At 39.1% G+C, this 17,561-nt stretch overlaps 1 protein-coding gene across 3 annotated transcripts in view; it reads left to right on the top strand.

Annotated features, from left to right (window-relative positions):
* Positions 1–17,561, top strand: part of LAMA2 (laminin subunit alpha 2) — a 1,287,603-nt gene that overhangs the window by 419,639 nt on the left and 850,403 nt on the right. For all 3 annotated transcript variants that reach the window (XM_077289387.1, XM_077289386.1, XM_077289385.1), the window contains exon 5: positions 11,273–11,452. In XM_077289387.1, the coding sequence (XP_077145502.1) occupies positions 11,273–11,452 (180 nt within the window). The remainder of the gene's footprint in view (positions 1–11,272; positions 11,453–17,561) is intronic.

Below are 17,561 nucleotides of genomic sequence, written 5' to 3'. Positions count from 1 at the left end.
GATGGTGGATGGCTTCTAAGTCCCAAAGAGACTGCAACATCAGCAAAGAGGTGGCAAAATCATGTTTTGGGCCGGAATCATGGGGAGAGTTCTGGTAGGTCTTTTTATGGTCTCTGAAGGTGTGGAAGTGACCTCAGAGTTTCTAACTGACCAGTTTCTTTCATGGTGCTAAAAGAGTCATGGTTAGGGGTGTTTTGGGGTTAGGTTTGTGTTTAGGGTTATAGTTAAGGTTGGGATTAGGGTTAGGGGTGTGTTGAGATTAGGGTTGGTGTTAGAATTGGGGGTTTCCACTCTTTAGGTACATCAGGGGTCTCCAAACGCGACATGGAGCCACCATTGATTCCAGACAATTTTGCATTCAAAAAGTAAAACGTGCTCCCTCCCTTCTGAGCCCTGCTATGCACCCAAACAGTGGCTTTTCCCCACATACAGGGTATCAGGAGAAATTGCACAACAAATTTTGTGAAAATAAAAAAAATTGGTTCCAAAGTATATTTTTGTGAAAAAAGTAAAATGATCATTTTTTCCTTCCACATTGCTTTAGTTGTCGTGAAGCACCTGAAGGGTTAATAAACTTTTTGAATGTGGTCTTGCACACCTTGAGGGGTACAATTTTTAGAATGGTGTCAGTTTTTGGTAGTTTCTGTTATATTGATTCCCCAAAATCACGTCAAATGTGAGGTGGTCCCTAAAAAATGGTTTTGTAAATGTTGCTGGAAAAATGAGAAATCGCTAGTCAACTTTTAACCCTTATGACTTCCTAACAAAAATAAATGTGTCCAAAATAGTGTTGATATATATATATATATATATATATATATATATATATAGATATATATATATATCTATATATATATATACATATATATATATATATATAATATGTTAATGTACAATGATACAGAGTATTTAAGCAGTGAACTGAAACCTGTTTCATTTAGTTCGTTGAGTGATCTCAACAGGTCAGGAGAGATTAACTGACAATCTCACAACAATATTTCTTTCCTGGCTTTTTAATACATAAATCAGACAAAGGCCATGTTCACACGATCCTTTTTTTGATCCTTTTTTTGATCCTTTTTTTTTCAGGTCCTGATTTGGAAAACCCGCAGTGCAAAACTGCACTGCTGATTTTCCTGCAGTTTCTTCTGCAGATTCCTCTGCGGGTTTTCAACAGCACTTTCCTATTGGTGCCTGTTGAAAACAGGAGCTGAATACGCAGAAAGAAGTGACATGGTACTTCTTTTTTTCTGCAGGCAAATCCTCGCGGATTTGCCTGAGAAAAAAAGGATAGTGGGCACAGCGGTTTTTGTTTTCCATAGAGTAACATTGGACTGTACCCTGCATGGAAAAAGGACCTGAAAAAAAAAGGATCAAAAAAAGGATCGTGTGAACATAGCCTTAAGCCTAAATAATACAATAGCTATTGTAACAAAACTGCCACAAAATAATGCAGATGAAATGAAGTAAGATTGCAATATTATATAATATTTCCTGTATTTTGAATTTCGAGCTCTGTCTCAGTGACACGATGGTGCAATGCTGCCATCGTACCAGAGCAATAATGCCTCAATAACAGATGGGGAGCCCAATCTGTTAACGCATAGGTAATTATGGCATAGTCAGAGTATCACAACATCAATTTTAGAATACATGATGTAGATACTTAAAGAATACATCTAGTTCTACTCACACAAATGACACAACCCATAAATAATTCAGATAAGTATTTTCAGCCTCATCACTTCGGTGAATATCATTTCTTTTGTCACTGTACTGGAACTATGCTGCGGTGTGCTAAAATTACACAGCCCACATATATTTATATAGCCTAAAAAGCACACAGAATGATGTAAAATCAATGAACTTGATGCATTCAGTTCATGACAATGAATATATTAAAGCCCTGTCATGTTGTTTGGAGAACATGCTACGGATTCTTTCTCTATTATTTATCTTACCATTGTGATCTAGCTATAGAATAGATATTCATCCATGAGTTTCCCTTGAGTATTTTGAAAACGTAAAAATAATTTTACCATTCAAGTTACAATTTTCCTTAAAGACCAAATATAATTTGGACTTGATGACCAAACGTCTTTTATTGTGTTAGAAGATTCATATGTTTTTACTTTTTATTAACATAGCTTTTGTAGACCTTGTTATTGCAGATGAGTTGTATTTGTCAGTGGGACCATTTAGGATGCATATAACATTGTACATAGTGCTGAGCAATCCAATACTGCAAATATCGGGTATCGGCCGATATTCGCTGTATCGGAATTCCGATACCGAGTTCCGATATCTTTGTGATATCGGAAATCGGAATTGGAAGTTCCTATAAGTTCCCAGTCATCTTCGGTTCCTAAGAATGAGGAGTGAAGGACCTTCGATGACGTCACGGCTTGTGATTGGTCACGTGACTGCTCATGTGACCGCTCACGCGACCAATCACAAGCCGCGACGTCATCGCAGGTCCTAAACTCACTGCATTCTTAGGAATGGAGGCTGCCCGTTACATCGCTAAGGTCCAGGGGCCGCCGGAGGGGTGAGTATATCCATATTTTTTATTTTATTTCTTTATTTTTTACATGAATATGGATCCCAGGGCCTGAAGGAGAGTTTCCTCTCCTTCAGACCCTGGGAACCATCCAGGATCGCTTCCGATATTTGTGCCCCATTGACTTGTATTGGTATCGGGTATCGGTATCGGCGATATCTGATATTTTTTGGATATCGGCCGATCCAATCCGATACCGATACTTTTGAATATCAGTGTTAGGGGTCGAGTTCCCGCTTCTCCACAGGGGGAATCTCGGGCCGTCTCTGCTGCGGTCTCCCATTCTTCTCCTGCCGCAGTGGAGCCTGCTCAGCAGAGACGTCGGTCCCAGCATCTTGCTCAGTCCCACTCTGTACAAAGAGTTACTGCTGCTTCTCCGGCTTCTGCCATTGAAGTCAGTGCTGGGCAGCGGCGAATAGACGCTTCTTGGACTAAGTCCTGCTTTTCTCGTTCTGAGCATGCACTGAGTGAGATCTCTCAGTGGAGATCGAGGGTCACATGGTCAGACACTGCAGCTAAGTCCATTAGTCCTTTCAGGAAGGTCCTTTAAGTGCAAAGGCTAAGTCTTGCTTTGCACACACTGAGCATGCCCAGGGCAAGATCTCTCAGTGGAGATTTAGGGTCACATGCTCTGGTATGACAGTCTCTCATTGGTCCTTTTAGGAAGGTCTTTAACTTGCTGCAGCTATATAAGGCTCGCATGGCCGCACGGCCATGCGCTAGTGTACATTTGTATACGTGTGTTTGTTGTGAGTGCAAGTCGTTCATTAAATACCCCTACCCTATTGTATGAAAGATCGCGTAAGGTGTATGGCTGCTACCTAGCGCCCGACTAAACACTCTACATGTTACACACGAGTCAGCGTCTATCGCTGTGACCGCCAGTGCGGCGCCACGTGCCAGTAGTGCGCTTCTTAACCCACGTCTGGGTACTAGTGGTGTCTGCCAGCACGGCACAGTTTGCACTTTGGTGCTCTTACTATACCTACACACCCAGTTGCGGTGTGGTGAGCAAGTTGTCTGTACGGACTTCTACCCTGAGTCTTGGGATTGAGTTCACCGACTTCTTGCTTGCACTCATTTGTGCGGTATTGCAGACCTGTGGCTTAGCAGGGTTCGCTTCCACCGCCATATAGCGCCGCCATTTGCTAGCAGCGGGCTTTCTCCTGCACGGTGGACCCCGGACTGCAAACGCACCAATATTATTACATCTTTTACTTGGTGCGTTCCGCCAGTCCTAACAATTGGAAGGTATCGCTCAACACTAGTCGTACATAATACTTAGATTTTATTACCTTTTCATGGGGAGAAATGGAGAAAAACAGCAAATCTGTGCTTTAAAAGTCAAATAGTTCTTTCTAAGTCCTATCATGTAGACAAATAGCAGTTTTCAACAACATATGGGGCAATGCATTCAGTAGAAATTACGCAGAAAATTGAGTGCCACATATGACCAAATATGAAAAACCTGAGTACTCGTGAAAAATTGCTTTACAAATTGTAGGGTCCATTTTCTCCTGTTACTACTTATGAAAAATGTATAATTTGGGGCTAAAGTGACATTTTAGCGAAAATATATGTATATATATATATATATATATATATATATATATATATATATATATATATATATTTTGGTTTAACAGCTAAAAGCTATAACATTTGGGAAGCACTTGTTGGTTCACAATGCTCACTGCATTTTTAGATCTTTACACCTCAGAGACTATACAAATATGACATGATGCCCACAACTTATGCCAGCCAAAATATCACACCAAAGGACAATGGAGCTCTTCCCTATCATTCTGAGCCAATGCAAACATGAGTTTCTGAACACATAATACTGAATTCAGGAGAGAATGTTTTTTTTTTTTAATGTTACAGCATCATATAATTCCGTGAAACACCTATGGGTTCAAAATGCTGAAAACACCTTCCATGAAAGAGGTTTATCTGTAGTCACTTTTCAGAGGTTTCTGCTGTTTTAGCACCTCAGGGGCTCTTCTACATTGATATGGCATCTGTGGCGCTGACTTTCCACCTCATCCCCACAGCATAGTCCCCAGCATTCTCCTGCTTCGCTGTCACTCCCCTGCCTGTGTGTGCATGCCAAAGTCCAGCAGCACGCCTACTATACGCATGCCTGCACTTCCCCATTCTTAATGGGGCAGCGTGCATTTTGCTAAATACCCTCAGCTTGTTACTCAGTAGTACTTAGCATAAGTAGTACAACTGCAAGATGGCTCCCAGCCAATAGCTGGGAGGCATCTAGCATAAAAGACTCCCTCTCTCCTAGGGAGTCACCAAGCAACGTATTAAATCAATAGTTAGTAAGGTTTACTTCTAGTGAGTTTTGGGGTCCCATGATCCTTGTGTGACCAAAGCCTGTACGTTATCCCCTGGACTTGGTGTGGTCAATAGTTATTAAGGTTGAAGGAAGACTTTAAGTCCATATAGTTCAACCCATAGCCTAACCTAACATGCCCTGTGTCTGTAGTCCACAGGACCCAGTGTGGACAATCCGGGGTCCATAGTCCTCTGGTCCCATGGCCGCCAGCACCTGAACCTCATCCCCTGGTCCCAGAGCAACTAGTGCCTGAACCTCATCCCTGAGCGGCCATTGCCGGAACCATGTCCCCTGGTCCTGGAGCAGTCATTCCTGTTCTCAAAGTCCCATAGTCCAAGTGTGGCCAGTGCATGAACACTATTTCCTGGTCCATTAGTGGCCTATCCCTGATTTATGAATCTTAGTCCAGCTTGTCTAACCCCTTAGTGACCACCATTGCATCTTTTTACTGTCATGCATTATAAGAGACTAACATCCCCCCAACGGCTGACAATCCTGTATCTGACATGGTGCTAACTATGGTTGTTTAACCCCTTAAATGCTGCTGTCTATAATGACTACAGTATCTAGATGGTTAACAGAGTATGGTGGCTCCTTCTTCAACCCCATCGGCATCCTGAGAGCTTGATCATGTGGTCCTGATGCTTGCCATGGCAATTCATGGCTAAATAATGGCCTTAAAGTCTGCCGGCTAAAGTGGCCTGTTCAGAAGTTAAAAAACATTTAGTAAAAATCAATTTCATCATCCCTGTTATGTCACTTTGCATTAATTCCTGAAAAGCACCTGAAGGGTTAATAAACTACCTGAAAGCAATTTTGAATATGTTGAGAGGTGCGGTTTTTAAAATGGTATCACTTTTGGGGGTTTCCAATATATAGGACCCCCAAATTCACTTCAAAACGTAATAGGTTCCAAAAAAAATAAGTTTTGTACATTTCCTTGCAAAAATGAAAAATGAATGTTACATTTTCAAACCTTTTAAAATGCTAACAAAATAAAACAACATTTTACAAATGGTGCTGATGTAAAGCAGACATGAGTGAAATGTTTATTATTAATGTTTTTGCATGGTATAAATGTCTGGATAAAAGGGATAATAGCTCAAAATTTGAAAATTACAAATTTTTGGACATATTTGAAAAATTTCTGATGTATGCGTAAATAAACGCAGAAAATATTGACATCAATTTACCATTATCATAAAGTGCAACATGTCATGAAAAAACAGTCTCAAAATCAATTAGATATGTTGAAGCATTCCAGAGTTATTACCACATAAAGTGAGACTTGTCAGATTTCAAAAATTTTTCTTGGTCACTAAGGGGCTAAAGTAAGTTTTAAATTAGTGTCAGTATACCTGCAGCTGCAGTGCTGGGCTCAGGGCAGAAGTGGTACCTGGTGGATTCCTTCCGCACAAGCCTGACCTCACCACTAAAGGCTCAAGTGAAAACAAAGGTAGTCGATTAGTTACACCCCTGCCTGGCTAGGCCCAGCCCTGTGGCACAGTTTTTCCACAAATTCACAAGCACCACTGTTGATGTGCAACAGCATCCACAATCTATTTCAGTCACAATTGCGCTACATAAATATCAATAAATTAAGGGGTATCACTTTATTCAGGAGACTTTGTGCAACAAATTGTGTGTGCTTTTTTTCTTCTACCTCTTGCAAAAATGAAAAATGTAAAGATAAAGTGATATTTTAATGGAAAAAATGTTTGATTTAATTTCCAATGCCCAATGTTACAGTGGAAAAAAAATTCTACTAGACATTTCAATTTTGTTATTTCACTTTGGGTTAATTACTTTGAAGTACCTTAAGGGTTATCAAACTGACTGAATGTAGTTTTAAATTCTTTAAGGGGTGTGTTAGGGCTAGCGGAACTCACCGAGTAATGAGAGATAGATATGAGGTGCGTTCGCAGCCTGGGGTACACCGTGCAGATATACCTGCTGCTAAGTAATGGCGGATGGACACTGAGCTCACACGTGGGTTAACCTCACCCTGTGTGAAATGTAAGTGACCTCTGTTGCTTCACAGAGTCATGCTGTACACAGAAAACTATTACTCTAACTAGTGTTGTGCTTGCTCTGGAACTCTTCTGTGCTACCCGCACACATGAAGGAACCAGATGCAAAGCCAAGGCTAATTGCACCCACTGACGCTAGCTGCCTGCCTTAGTGTACAGCCCCAGAGCTAAACAGACTCTCCACATATGACTGAGTGGTAGAGTATCAACTGGCAACAACCAAACACAATTGATACTAGCGCATGGCCATGCGGCCATGCGGCCATGCAAACCTTTTATAGTTGTAGCTTCTTCAGGACCTTCCTAGTGGACCAATAGGAGCTGAAACAGGACCTGAGCATGTGACCCCCAACTTCAAATGAGAGGTCTTCCCTTGGGCATGCTCAGAAGGAGAAAAGCAGGACTTAGTACCAGAAGCATCTGCTCGCCGCTGACCAGTACTGGCTACAATGGCTGAACCTGGAAGGGCAGCAGTAACAAAGCGCACAATATCTGCCTGAGCCAGACGCTGGGACCGACGTCTCCACTGAGCAGGCTCCAGAAGGAGAAGAATGGGAGACCGCAGCGGAGGTGGTTCAAGTTTCCCACTGTGCAGCGGCGGGAACTCGAGACCTAACAGGGTGCAGCTTTTAAATGAGGGTTATGTTTGTGGTTTTATGACATATAAGCTCCTCAAAAACAATTCAAATGTATAGTTGTCCCTGAAAAAAAATTGTTGAAAAAATTAAAAATTTCAATTAAGTCTTTTATAGGGATGAACAAGCACTAAAATGCTTGGATGCTCGTTACTTGAATCAAGTAATTCCTACTGCTCGGGTGCTCATTTCGAGTAATGAGTATAATAGGAGTCAATGGGAAATCCAGGCATTTTTGCGCCAGACACTACAAGGAGGTCTGGAGGGCAGTGAAAATGTTGAAAGTGATGGAAAAAGTTCTGAATGGAAGGAGAACAACATAGAAAAGACCCCTGGAAACATCTAATTCCCAGATCGCTGCTGAGGACTTTAAGGACTGACATTAAAACTTTCCAAGTTGATGAGAAATCAGAGTTTACAGGAAGAAAAATGTTAAACATTTTTTCCTGTATAATGACTTGTACATAAGGCAAAATTTAAAAATTATTTAAAAAGAGAAAGCAAATTGGCTCTTCAGAGAGGAAGAGACTATAACTCTAGTGACACCTATAGGAGGTAGCAATCCTAAAAGTTAATATCGACTCTCTAGCAAGCATTGTCACATGACTTGGGATAAAAACCAAAACAAAAATCTCAATTTGCAGGCACTATGCTTCAAGGTATTGCCCCTCGTCAGTGCAAAGTGTGAGTCACTCTCCGCAAAGAGAAACATTAACTCTTAGATCCAGGTGAGACACCTTTGACCTAGTCAATCCAGATCTCCCTCTTTGCAGAGACGAGGAGCAGTACCCAGAAGCACATTGTCTGCAAATTGAGATTTTAGTTTTGATTTGGCAAGTTGATATTTTGCTCATCCACACACCCTTGAAGGTGCCAAATGGAGTGCCTCATAAAAAATTAAAGTGTAGTTGTGGCACTTCTACACTCATAAAGGCATTGTATTAGACAAAAATTATAAAGAGAGAAATCTATAGACCCTTCAAGGAAACAACTTGGGGGCCTCATTCAAACATTTTGAATGTGTAGTTGATGTACCTCTACACTCATAATACCTTTGCACAAAGTGCAAAGCCAAGAACAAATGATAAGGAGGGTAATACAATAATCCATAGACCGTTGAAGGCAACAACTTGTAGGCTTCATTCAACTATTTTGAGTGTAGTTGATGTATTCCTACACTCATAAAAGCTTTGCACAAAGTGCAAAGCCAAGAGAACATGATAAGGAGGATAATACAGTAAGTATCTTCAGGCATCTTCTGTTTTGTATTTTTTAAACACAATTCCCTCCTTCCAAAAAAAAACCCCAAAAATGCTAGCACACTACCAAAAACAATACCTGCAGCAAAATTAGAGTGGTGTTTACATAAAGTTTTTTTCACATTGTTATCTCACGCAAATACTGCAGCCAGTCAGTGCTGGGTTTCACTCTAGCCACCTTCGGATGAATCGGAGATCAAGAGGAAGTCAGAGCTGCCGCTGGTCTCTCACTTCCTCTTGCTGTTTGGTTTATCCAAAGGCAGGAGCGTAATATTAGCGCTGATTGGCGCTGATATAATATAATATATTAGCCCCATTAGAGTGAGTACCAACACCGCTTGAATGGCACCAGCACCGAAGGTGAGTATTAGTGTTGTTATATTACTCGGGGCAAACATGTTGATTGTGAAACGGTTGTCCAAATAGTGGACATCCTCTTTAATTGTAAAAGATTCTCCCAAAAATAAAAGGTGAACTGTTTCTCATACTTCATTTTATGCAACAGCAAATAAAGCAATTTTTTGAAACAGAAAAGTAATCAGATACATCCATGTTAAATGTTTATATCAATGCAGTAAACATTTTTTGTAAAAAAGTTACTCTTAATGGGTATCTTTAGTTTAATTCAGAGACACCATATTAACTGATTTATATGAAGGAAACTGAGAACTCAAACAGTCCCATATATTCAATTGTGTGCACTGTTTATTGCAACACAAATTTGTGATCCGAACACATCCGTAGCATTTTTGGCCAGCAGAATGTCGTGTTTTATATTTCAATGTTAAAGGCTTAAATATCATAAAAGTATCTGCTGTTTTAGTCATAAAGGACAGATGCAGTGATTTCTAACGGTGCACAAAAATGAAGCTGAAAGCTATTGCAATTTGTCATTCCAACGTGCATTTAGAAGAGAGAGGTGACACAGGCAAGTAGCGGAATAATGTTGAACAGAGGTCCCATTAAGACCTGAGCTGAAGGGTATAGTTGTCAGTGACACAACAATATTTGCTAAACAGTTCATTAGGCTGACATTTCCCCAAACTCTTAGGGGAATAAAAGTGTTAGGAAGAGTGCGACAAGCATAGTCTATGACATTTTACCAGAAATTTAAAACATGGCATTTGAAACAGATCTGTACTCATTAACAATGCTCTAGAAACTAGCTCACATTGTTTCCTTTAATTTATTGAAGCAGTAAGCCATCTATTAGTTGTGGTATCTGTGATTCCAGAAGAAAAATGTAGGATGCTATTTTCCTGGAACGTTTGTGGATGTTGCTGTTATGCCATAGAACAATGTGATGTTTCTGTATCATTGTTCTTTGTAAACAATTGAGAATAAATTGCTAAAACTAAACAATATTGTCAAGGAAACAAGAAAAAAAATATATGAAATTTCTATTACAGTTTATTACATCAAGGTTGTATAATCTGCTATCTAAATAATAACATTGATTTGAGTTTCACATATTATTGTGACCATTCTTTAAATGGTGTGGGCTTGGGCTTCCCAGAAAAAAATAATTATTAGAACTGTCCCTTAAAAAATCCTGTTTTTCACGAATTTTGAGTCCATTTTTATCAGAATAGTCCCAACAGAAAATCCTCTGATATTCTGATTGTCCAGCCTAATGTTGTAAATAGTGAGCTAACATGATACTATTCATACGTTTTCAGTTCTGCCACCAATGCTGATCTTGATGACATTGACACAGATTTACTACAAATTAATTAATTTACTTATGAAATAATTGCTTATTAACTATATTAAACTGTGACTCAAATTAAACATGAGTTTAGTATATGTCACATTCTATATTTATTAAAAGCTTTTAGACAACTTTGTGGCTGACTGAACACCTTTTGACAAGTGTCTAGAAAAGGTGGTACGAGTAAGTATCTAATGGAGTTTATAAAATACGCAAAAACTAATACTGAGAATCTTAGTGTTTTTTTTGCTCAAGTCTAAAAAATGTGACAGTGCTAGGATGCAATTTTTTTTTTTTTATAAAAGAAGCTTTAAAAACCTTGTATGCAAAAAATCAGATGAAACGCCAATAGCAAAAACTGACACATTGACCAAATACAGATGAAAACAGAAGTTATTTTGTATATGAAAAAAAAAATGATGTCTGAATGAGCTTTTACTTCTATACATGATCTCCATAGTTGTTTAAGTTAGATAACATTTAGTTTATCATCAAATCCATGGAGCTTCTGAATAGAAGCAATATTAGAAATGAAAAATGCTTATTCTTGTTCATGCTTTACAAACAAACTAGAAGAGTACAAATTATGGTTTCTCAAATGTGTCTTTTATGTGGCCATAGTAACATTTAAGAGTCAGTGTAAGAAATCTATCTCATGCAGCATATTATCATTTTTGTGTTTTGGAATTTTAATGTCACCATATTAACACACAAGTTTTTTTTTTATTAGATTCACACTTCACTAATTAATGGAAGACCAAGTGCTGAAGATCCCTCTCCAGCTCTCTTGGAATTTACATCTGCACGCTTCATTCAACTGAGACTACAGAGGATACGCACCTTAAATGCCGACTTAATGATGTTAGCCTACAGTGATCCAAATGATATAGATCCAATTGTCACCAGAAGGGTATGTTAAACTTATGTGCATAGTTCCTTTCTGAAGCTCCCGGTATTGTTATAGATACTATGAAGCTGGTATACTGGGTTGTACTACTGTGAAACACATGTTGAATAAATGTGAAGAAAGGCAACACTCAAAGTAGCATGTAAAAACACATACATACACAGTTTTTATACTATAATTGTTCCAGAAACATCTAAAAACATATCAAAATGTAAATGCCATCCACATATTTGCTATAATTTTAAGGTTTTATGCAGACATTTATTTTTTTGTGGATCTGTTATATCCATGTTTGAATAGATAGAATAATTTGGGTACATGTTCTATGGGTATATTCATGTCTGTGTTTTTTAAAAAAAAATTGTCCATGAAAAAACAAAACCTGAGAGATATCTATTGTTTATCAGAATTGAAGATCAAGCTCACCCATTAAAATTAATGGGCGCTATAAAAAATAATACATACCATGAGATACGGCCTTCCCAAAACCCTGTCTGATGACAAATGCACACTTAGCAGGATGCAGCAGGCCTCCACTGATAAAGGCTAGGAGCGGCACAGGTGCAAACTACTTGATAAAAACAACCAGCCCCACACCACGAAACATTGCAGGGGTTGGCTGCCTAGTAGAAAAATTGCACATTGATATAACTCACATAGGACGCCAGTCACACTGATAAGTGTGGTGCACAGTGTCTGGTATGCAACCTATTAATGACGCCCCTAGTATTAACAGGCGGTCTGCCCAGCACTATAATATGCAGCACACAGTGACAGACGCCCCAGAAAAACCTAACCAACATAAAGAGGCCTGGCCACATCCTGCAAAAAAGGATATGATATAGTGCAAAAAAATGTATGCATATGATAAACACATACACTATATGAGGTATTGGTTTAATATTTTGGCCAAAATAAAGTAAGCCCGCAACCCAACATCAAGGGTCCTCATAATATTGTGGGTCCTACCACTAATATAAAAAACAGCTAACATAGAAAAAACTCAGAAAAAAATACATACCATGAGATACGGCCTTCACAAAACCCTGTCTGATGACAAATGCACACTTAGCAGGATGCAGCAGGCCTCCACTGATAAAGGCTAGGAGCGGCACAGGTGCAAACTACTTGATAAAAACAACAACCCCCACACCACTAAACATTGCAGGGGTTGGCTGCCTAGTAGAAAAAATGCACATTGATATAACTCACATAGGACGCCAGTCACACTGATAAGTGTGGTGCACAGTGTCTGGTATGCAACCTATTAATGACGCCCCTAGTATTAACAGGCGGTCTGCCCAGCACTATAATATGCAGCACACAGTGACAGACACCCCAGAAAAACCTAACCAATATAAAGAGGCCTGGCCACATCCTGCAAAAAAGGATATGATATAGTGCAGAAAAATGTATGCATATGATAAACACATACACTATATGAGGTATTGGTTTAATATTTTGGCCAAAATAAAGTAAGCCCGCAACCCAACATCAAGGGTCCTCATAATATTGTGGGTCCTACCACTAATATAAAAAACAGCTAACATAGAAAAAACTCAGAAAAAAATACATACCATGAGATACCGCCTTCCCAAAACCCTGTCTGATGACAAATGCACACTTAGCAGGATGCAGCAGGCCTCCACTGATAAAGGCTAGGAGCGGCATAGGTGCAAACTACTTGATAAAAACAACCACCCCCACACCACTAAACATTGCAGGAGTTGACTGCCTAGTAGAAAAAATGCACATTGATATAACTCACATAGGATGCCAGTCACACTGATAAGTGTGGTGCATATAGTGTATGTGTTTATCATATGCATACATTTTTTTTGCACTATATCATATCCTTTTTTGCAGGATTTGGCCAGGCCTCTTTATGTTGGTTAGGTTTTTCTGGGGCATCTGTCACTGTGTGCTGCATATTATAGTGCTGGGCAGCCCGCCTGTTAATACCAGGGGCGTCATTAATAGGTTGCATACCAGACACTGTACACCATACTTATCAGTGTGACTGGCGTCCTATGTGAGTTATATCAATGTGCATTTTTTCTAATAGGCAGCCAACCCCTGCAATGTTTGGAGGGTGGGGGTGGTTGTTTTTATCAAGTAGTTTGCACATGTGCCGCTCCTAGCCTTTATCAGTGGAGGCCTGCTGCATCCTGCTAAGTGAGCATTTGTCATCAGACAGGGTTTTGGGAAGGCTGTATCTCATGGTATGTATTTTTTTCTGAGTTTTTTCTATGTTAGCTGCCCTATATAAAATAGACAGCATATGGATGTCATCTGTGAGAGAAAATTAAGTCACTATCAGGTAGCTCAGCACTGATATACCTGGGACTTCAATAGAGAGACAAACAAAGATGCTCCCTGGCTCCAGGTTCAGTGGTGACAGCCATTGCTCTAACCCGGTCTGGATAGCTGTACACAACTCTTGATCTGTGTGACTGCAGTCTCCAAGTCATAATAATTTGAACTCTGCCTGATTGTGGTGAGCCATGGCTGTTGAGTACGGAGGTGGAGTGGAATCTATTTTCAGTGTTGGAACACGTGTCTGATTAAGAGAGAGGTTGAGGGCACAGGTGCAGGAAGTGTTAGATACAGAGTATTGTACCACAATCCTTGGGGATTCAAAAACTTGTGGAACAGTTCCTTGACCACCTGCCCCAACCGCCACCAGAGTCACCCAGTGCCCAGTTAGTGAGATGTAACACCCCTGCCATACAGTTTTTGCACAGTCCAGTTAAATGCTGCAAGATCGATTACACACAGGACAGGATTCTATCTAGTTAATTGACAAGTTCACTATCAGCAGCAGCACTAGCGCAGAAGCTACTTTTCTGCACTGTGACACTGAGAAAATGGCACCAGCAAAACAAGACATATGGCTATGGACATGTGACTTTGGCCAGTCAATCACAGAAGACCTTGTGTCATGACATTGTGGATGGTTTACTTTGGTCATAGCCAAAGTAAAAACAAAAGTATTAGAGGAAACGCATTGATTTACCTAACTGTGACCGAATTTTGCTGACTATGAGTAAAAATGCTCGTGAAACCAAACACAAATCTGAATGTGCTACCTTCATGCTGAATTTGAAATTGGCGAATATTTTATGAAGAAGTTCGCTCATCTCTATTCACAATAACAGTAATTTTGACTAGAGTTGCCCAAACGTTTACATATGACTGTATTAGGTTAGGTTCCCAGGAAATAAAGTTGCCTGATCTTTGGCTGTTGGGCGCACATGAATTGACTAATTTAAGTATCTTAATTTTTAACTTTTTTTGTATAGCAGTAAGGCAGTTCCAATTTCATATATTCAATGTTTGCATACTATGGCATTACAGAATGCAGCTTTAATTTGTAAGTTACATAGAGAGTGTCTCTCTTAGCTTGCATCTGTTCACATTTGTCTTTCTGTTTGGAACTTATGGCCAGTCTTTTAAAATGTATATATTACTAGCCATCAGTGGAGAGAATGTGTGCACTGTTTGAATATAACCAACAAATGCGACAGTATAGAGCTCAATAAATACAATACTTGACTGCTGCAGCCAGTGATTGGCATATAACAACTCCAGACAATGGAAACAGATATTGGCATGGAACCATGACCTCCCAAATTCAAATGGGATTCAATGCATGCACGCTTTATAGGATCACATGGGTCATGATGTACATCATTAACCTAGTGAACATAAGACCCATCTAAAAATGGCTGGTGGCCCAAAATGTAATTAGAAGAAATAAGATAGAACAGCCAATCAGTTGAGGAGAGGTGAGTATAAGAATAACTTTAACCCCTTCTAGGCCTCTAATAACATTTTGCTGAACTTGCCCACAGCTAGTTACAAAAAAAATCAGTTATGTGAATTAAATTTTTTTTAAAATTCAAAAAGAATTCAAGTCTCCTCAAATCAATTTCAAACAAAAACAAATTTGAGTGAATCTGCTAGAATCAAACTTTCAGATAGGCAGTGCTAAACATTTGGTTCTTCTTGTGACTCTGGGATCCTCCCCTTCATCTAATCCAATACCTAACTATATACTATTCTGATCCATATGCTTTAGATACTGGTTTATTCGTATATCTACTTGAATATTTAATCTAATTTACAGAGATTTTTCTGTTGGCATAATTAAACTACAGCTTCATTCAGACCACAGTGACTTTTCTGGTATGCAAAAAATAGATTGATTGTCATTAGTTGTATAGTCAGATTTTCATCAGTGATTGCAATGGGTAGATGAAGTGTTGACATTTTTTTTCTTTTGTACTAGAAAATCACTGAAGAACCACTAATGGTAAAAACTGAACATGGACCAATGTTTTAAGCAGACAACACATAAATCGTACAAAGATGGCATCAGATCAAAATTGACAGGTCTCAGTGTTATAGTGTAGACCAAGCTTTCCAAACAAAAAAGACAACATCTATACAGGTCCATTCACTATACTGAGTATGAGTTCTAATTGTAAATAACACAGATAGAACTCATACATGAAAAACTGATGTCTCAATGAGCCCTTATACAGTATTATACTATAGTTAAATTCCTGTGATTTTTGCGACTTTTATATTGTCTATTTCTTACTGGATTAGGGTCATACTGGAACCCTACTTAAAGAAACATTGTTTGTATTTGTGCTGCAGGTCACTATTCATTATTCTTATATGATGTTGTGCTTTTATGTTTACCGTATATATACTCGTGCATAAGCCTAGTTTTTCAGCATATTTTTTGTGCTGAAAATGCCCCCCTCAGCTTATACATGAGTCAGTTGGCCGGCGGGGGAGGGGGTGCGGCGGAGCAGCAGGTCACAGAGGCAGGAGCTCTAAAGAGAAATGAATGTTCATTTCTCTGTAGCGTACAGTGACAGCAGCAGACGCCGGCTTCCAGCACACATCCTACTCACCTTACTGCATGCCCTTACTGCATCTCATTTGTTCTGGTGGCAGCAGCATTTCTGACCAAGCGATCACATGGCCCACTCATTAAGGTAATGAATATGCACGCCTCTCCACTCCCATAGGCATGGAGTGAGATGCAGCAAGGGCGCGCAGAAATGTGAGTAGGATGTTTGTTTTTTTAATAGTAACCATGCATACAAGGATAGGGGATAAGGAGCCATGCATACAAGGATGGCAGGGGGGATCCATGCATACAAGGATGAGGATGGGGAGCAATGCATACAAGGACAGGGACTGGAGAGCCATGCATACCAGGATAGGGATGAGGGGACAATGCATACCCGGCTTATTCCCGAGTCAATAAGTTTACCAAGTTTTTCGTGGCAAAATTAGGTGCCTCGACTTATACTCGGTTCGGCTTATACTCAAGTATATACGGTAATTGGTTTTTCTGTGTGTGCCAATTTATATATATGTACTTACAGGTGCTTCTCACAAAATTAGAATATCATCAAAAGGTTAATTTATTTCAGCCATAATCATCAACATTAACAGAAATAAACACTTGAAATAGATCACTCTGTTTGTAATGACTCTATATATTATATGAGTTTTACTTTTTGTATTGAAATAAATTAACTTTATGATGATATTCTAATTTTGTGAATGTATATTTGTGTGAGAGCAGATTATTTTGTTGGCTGTATGGAAAATCTGGATGGATTGGTTAAAAGAGGTACCTACTAAAGCTGCCTGTTTTTTTATTTTTTTCCACAATGCTTTTGCTGAAACTTTTACTAAACACAAGAGAGAATCTCTGACAATCTTTAAAGAAATGGAAAGTCAAAGGTTTCCATTAACTATAGAGCAGCAATTACTACTGTCATGCTTTTGTTCTTTGACAATTTTCCCAGGAAAAGTTACAAAACAAATGAGAACTCTATAAAAAGGAGCTTCTAATGTTTTCTCAGTTTATCCTAAAATAATTTGTAAAAAGGATTAAAGAAAAATTTGAAACCTACCAATAACAAAAAAAAACATGTTTATAAGAAAACTGTCACTTTATTCATACTGTCTGACCAATAAATGGCAAATCAGACACTGGCTGTGTTATTGCAGCTGTGTATGCTTCTTTCTAAAAGCTTTGGCATGTCAGAGAAAACTTATTTTTAACAGTTGACCGGGGAGT

Source organism: Ranitomeya variabilis, chromosome 2 (genome assembly GCF_051348905.1).
Source record: "Ranitomeya variabilis isolate aRanVar5 chromosome 2, aRanVar5.hap1, whole genome shotgun sequence".
Lineage (NCBI taxonomy): Eukaryota > Metazoa > Chordata > Amphibia > Anura > Dendrobatidae > Ranitomeya > Ranitomeya variabilis.
The sequence above is the reverse complement of the archived record's forward strand: the minus strand, read 5'-3'. Positions and strand labels throughout refer to the sequence as shown.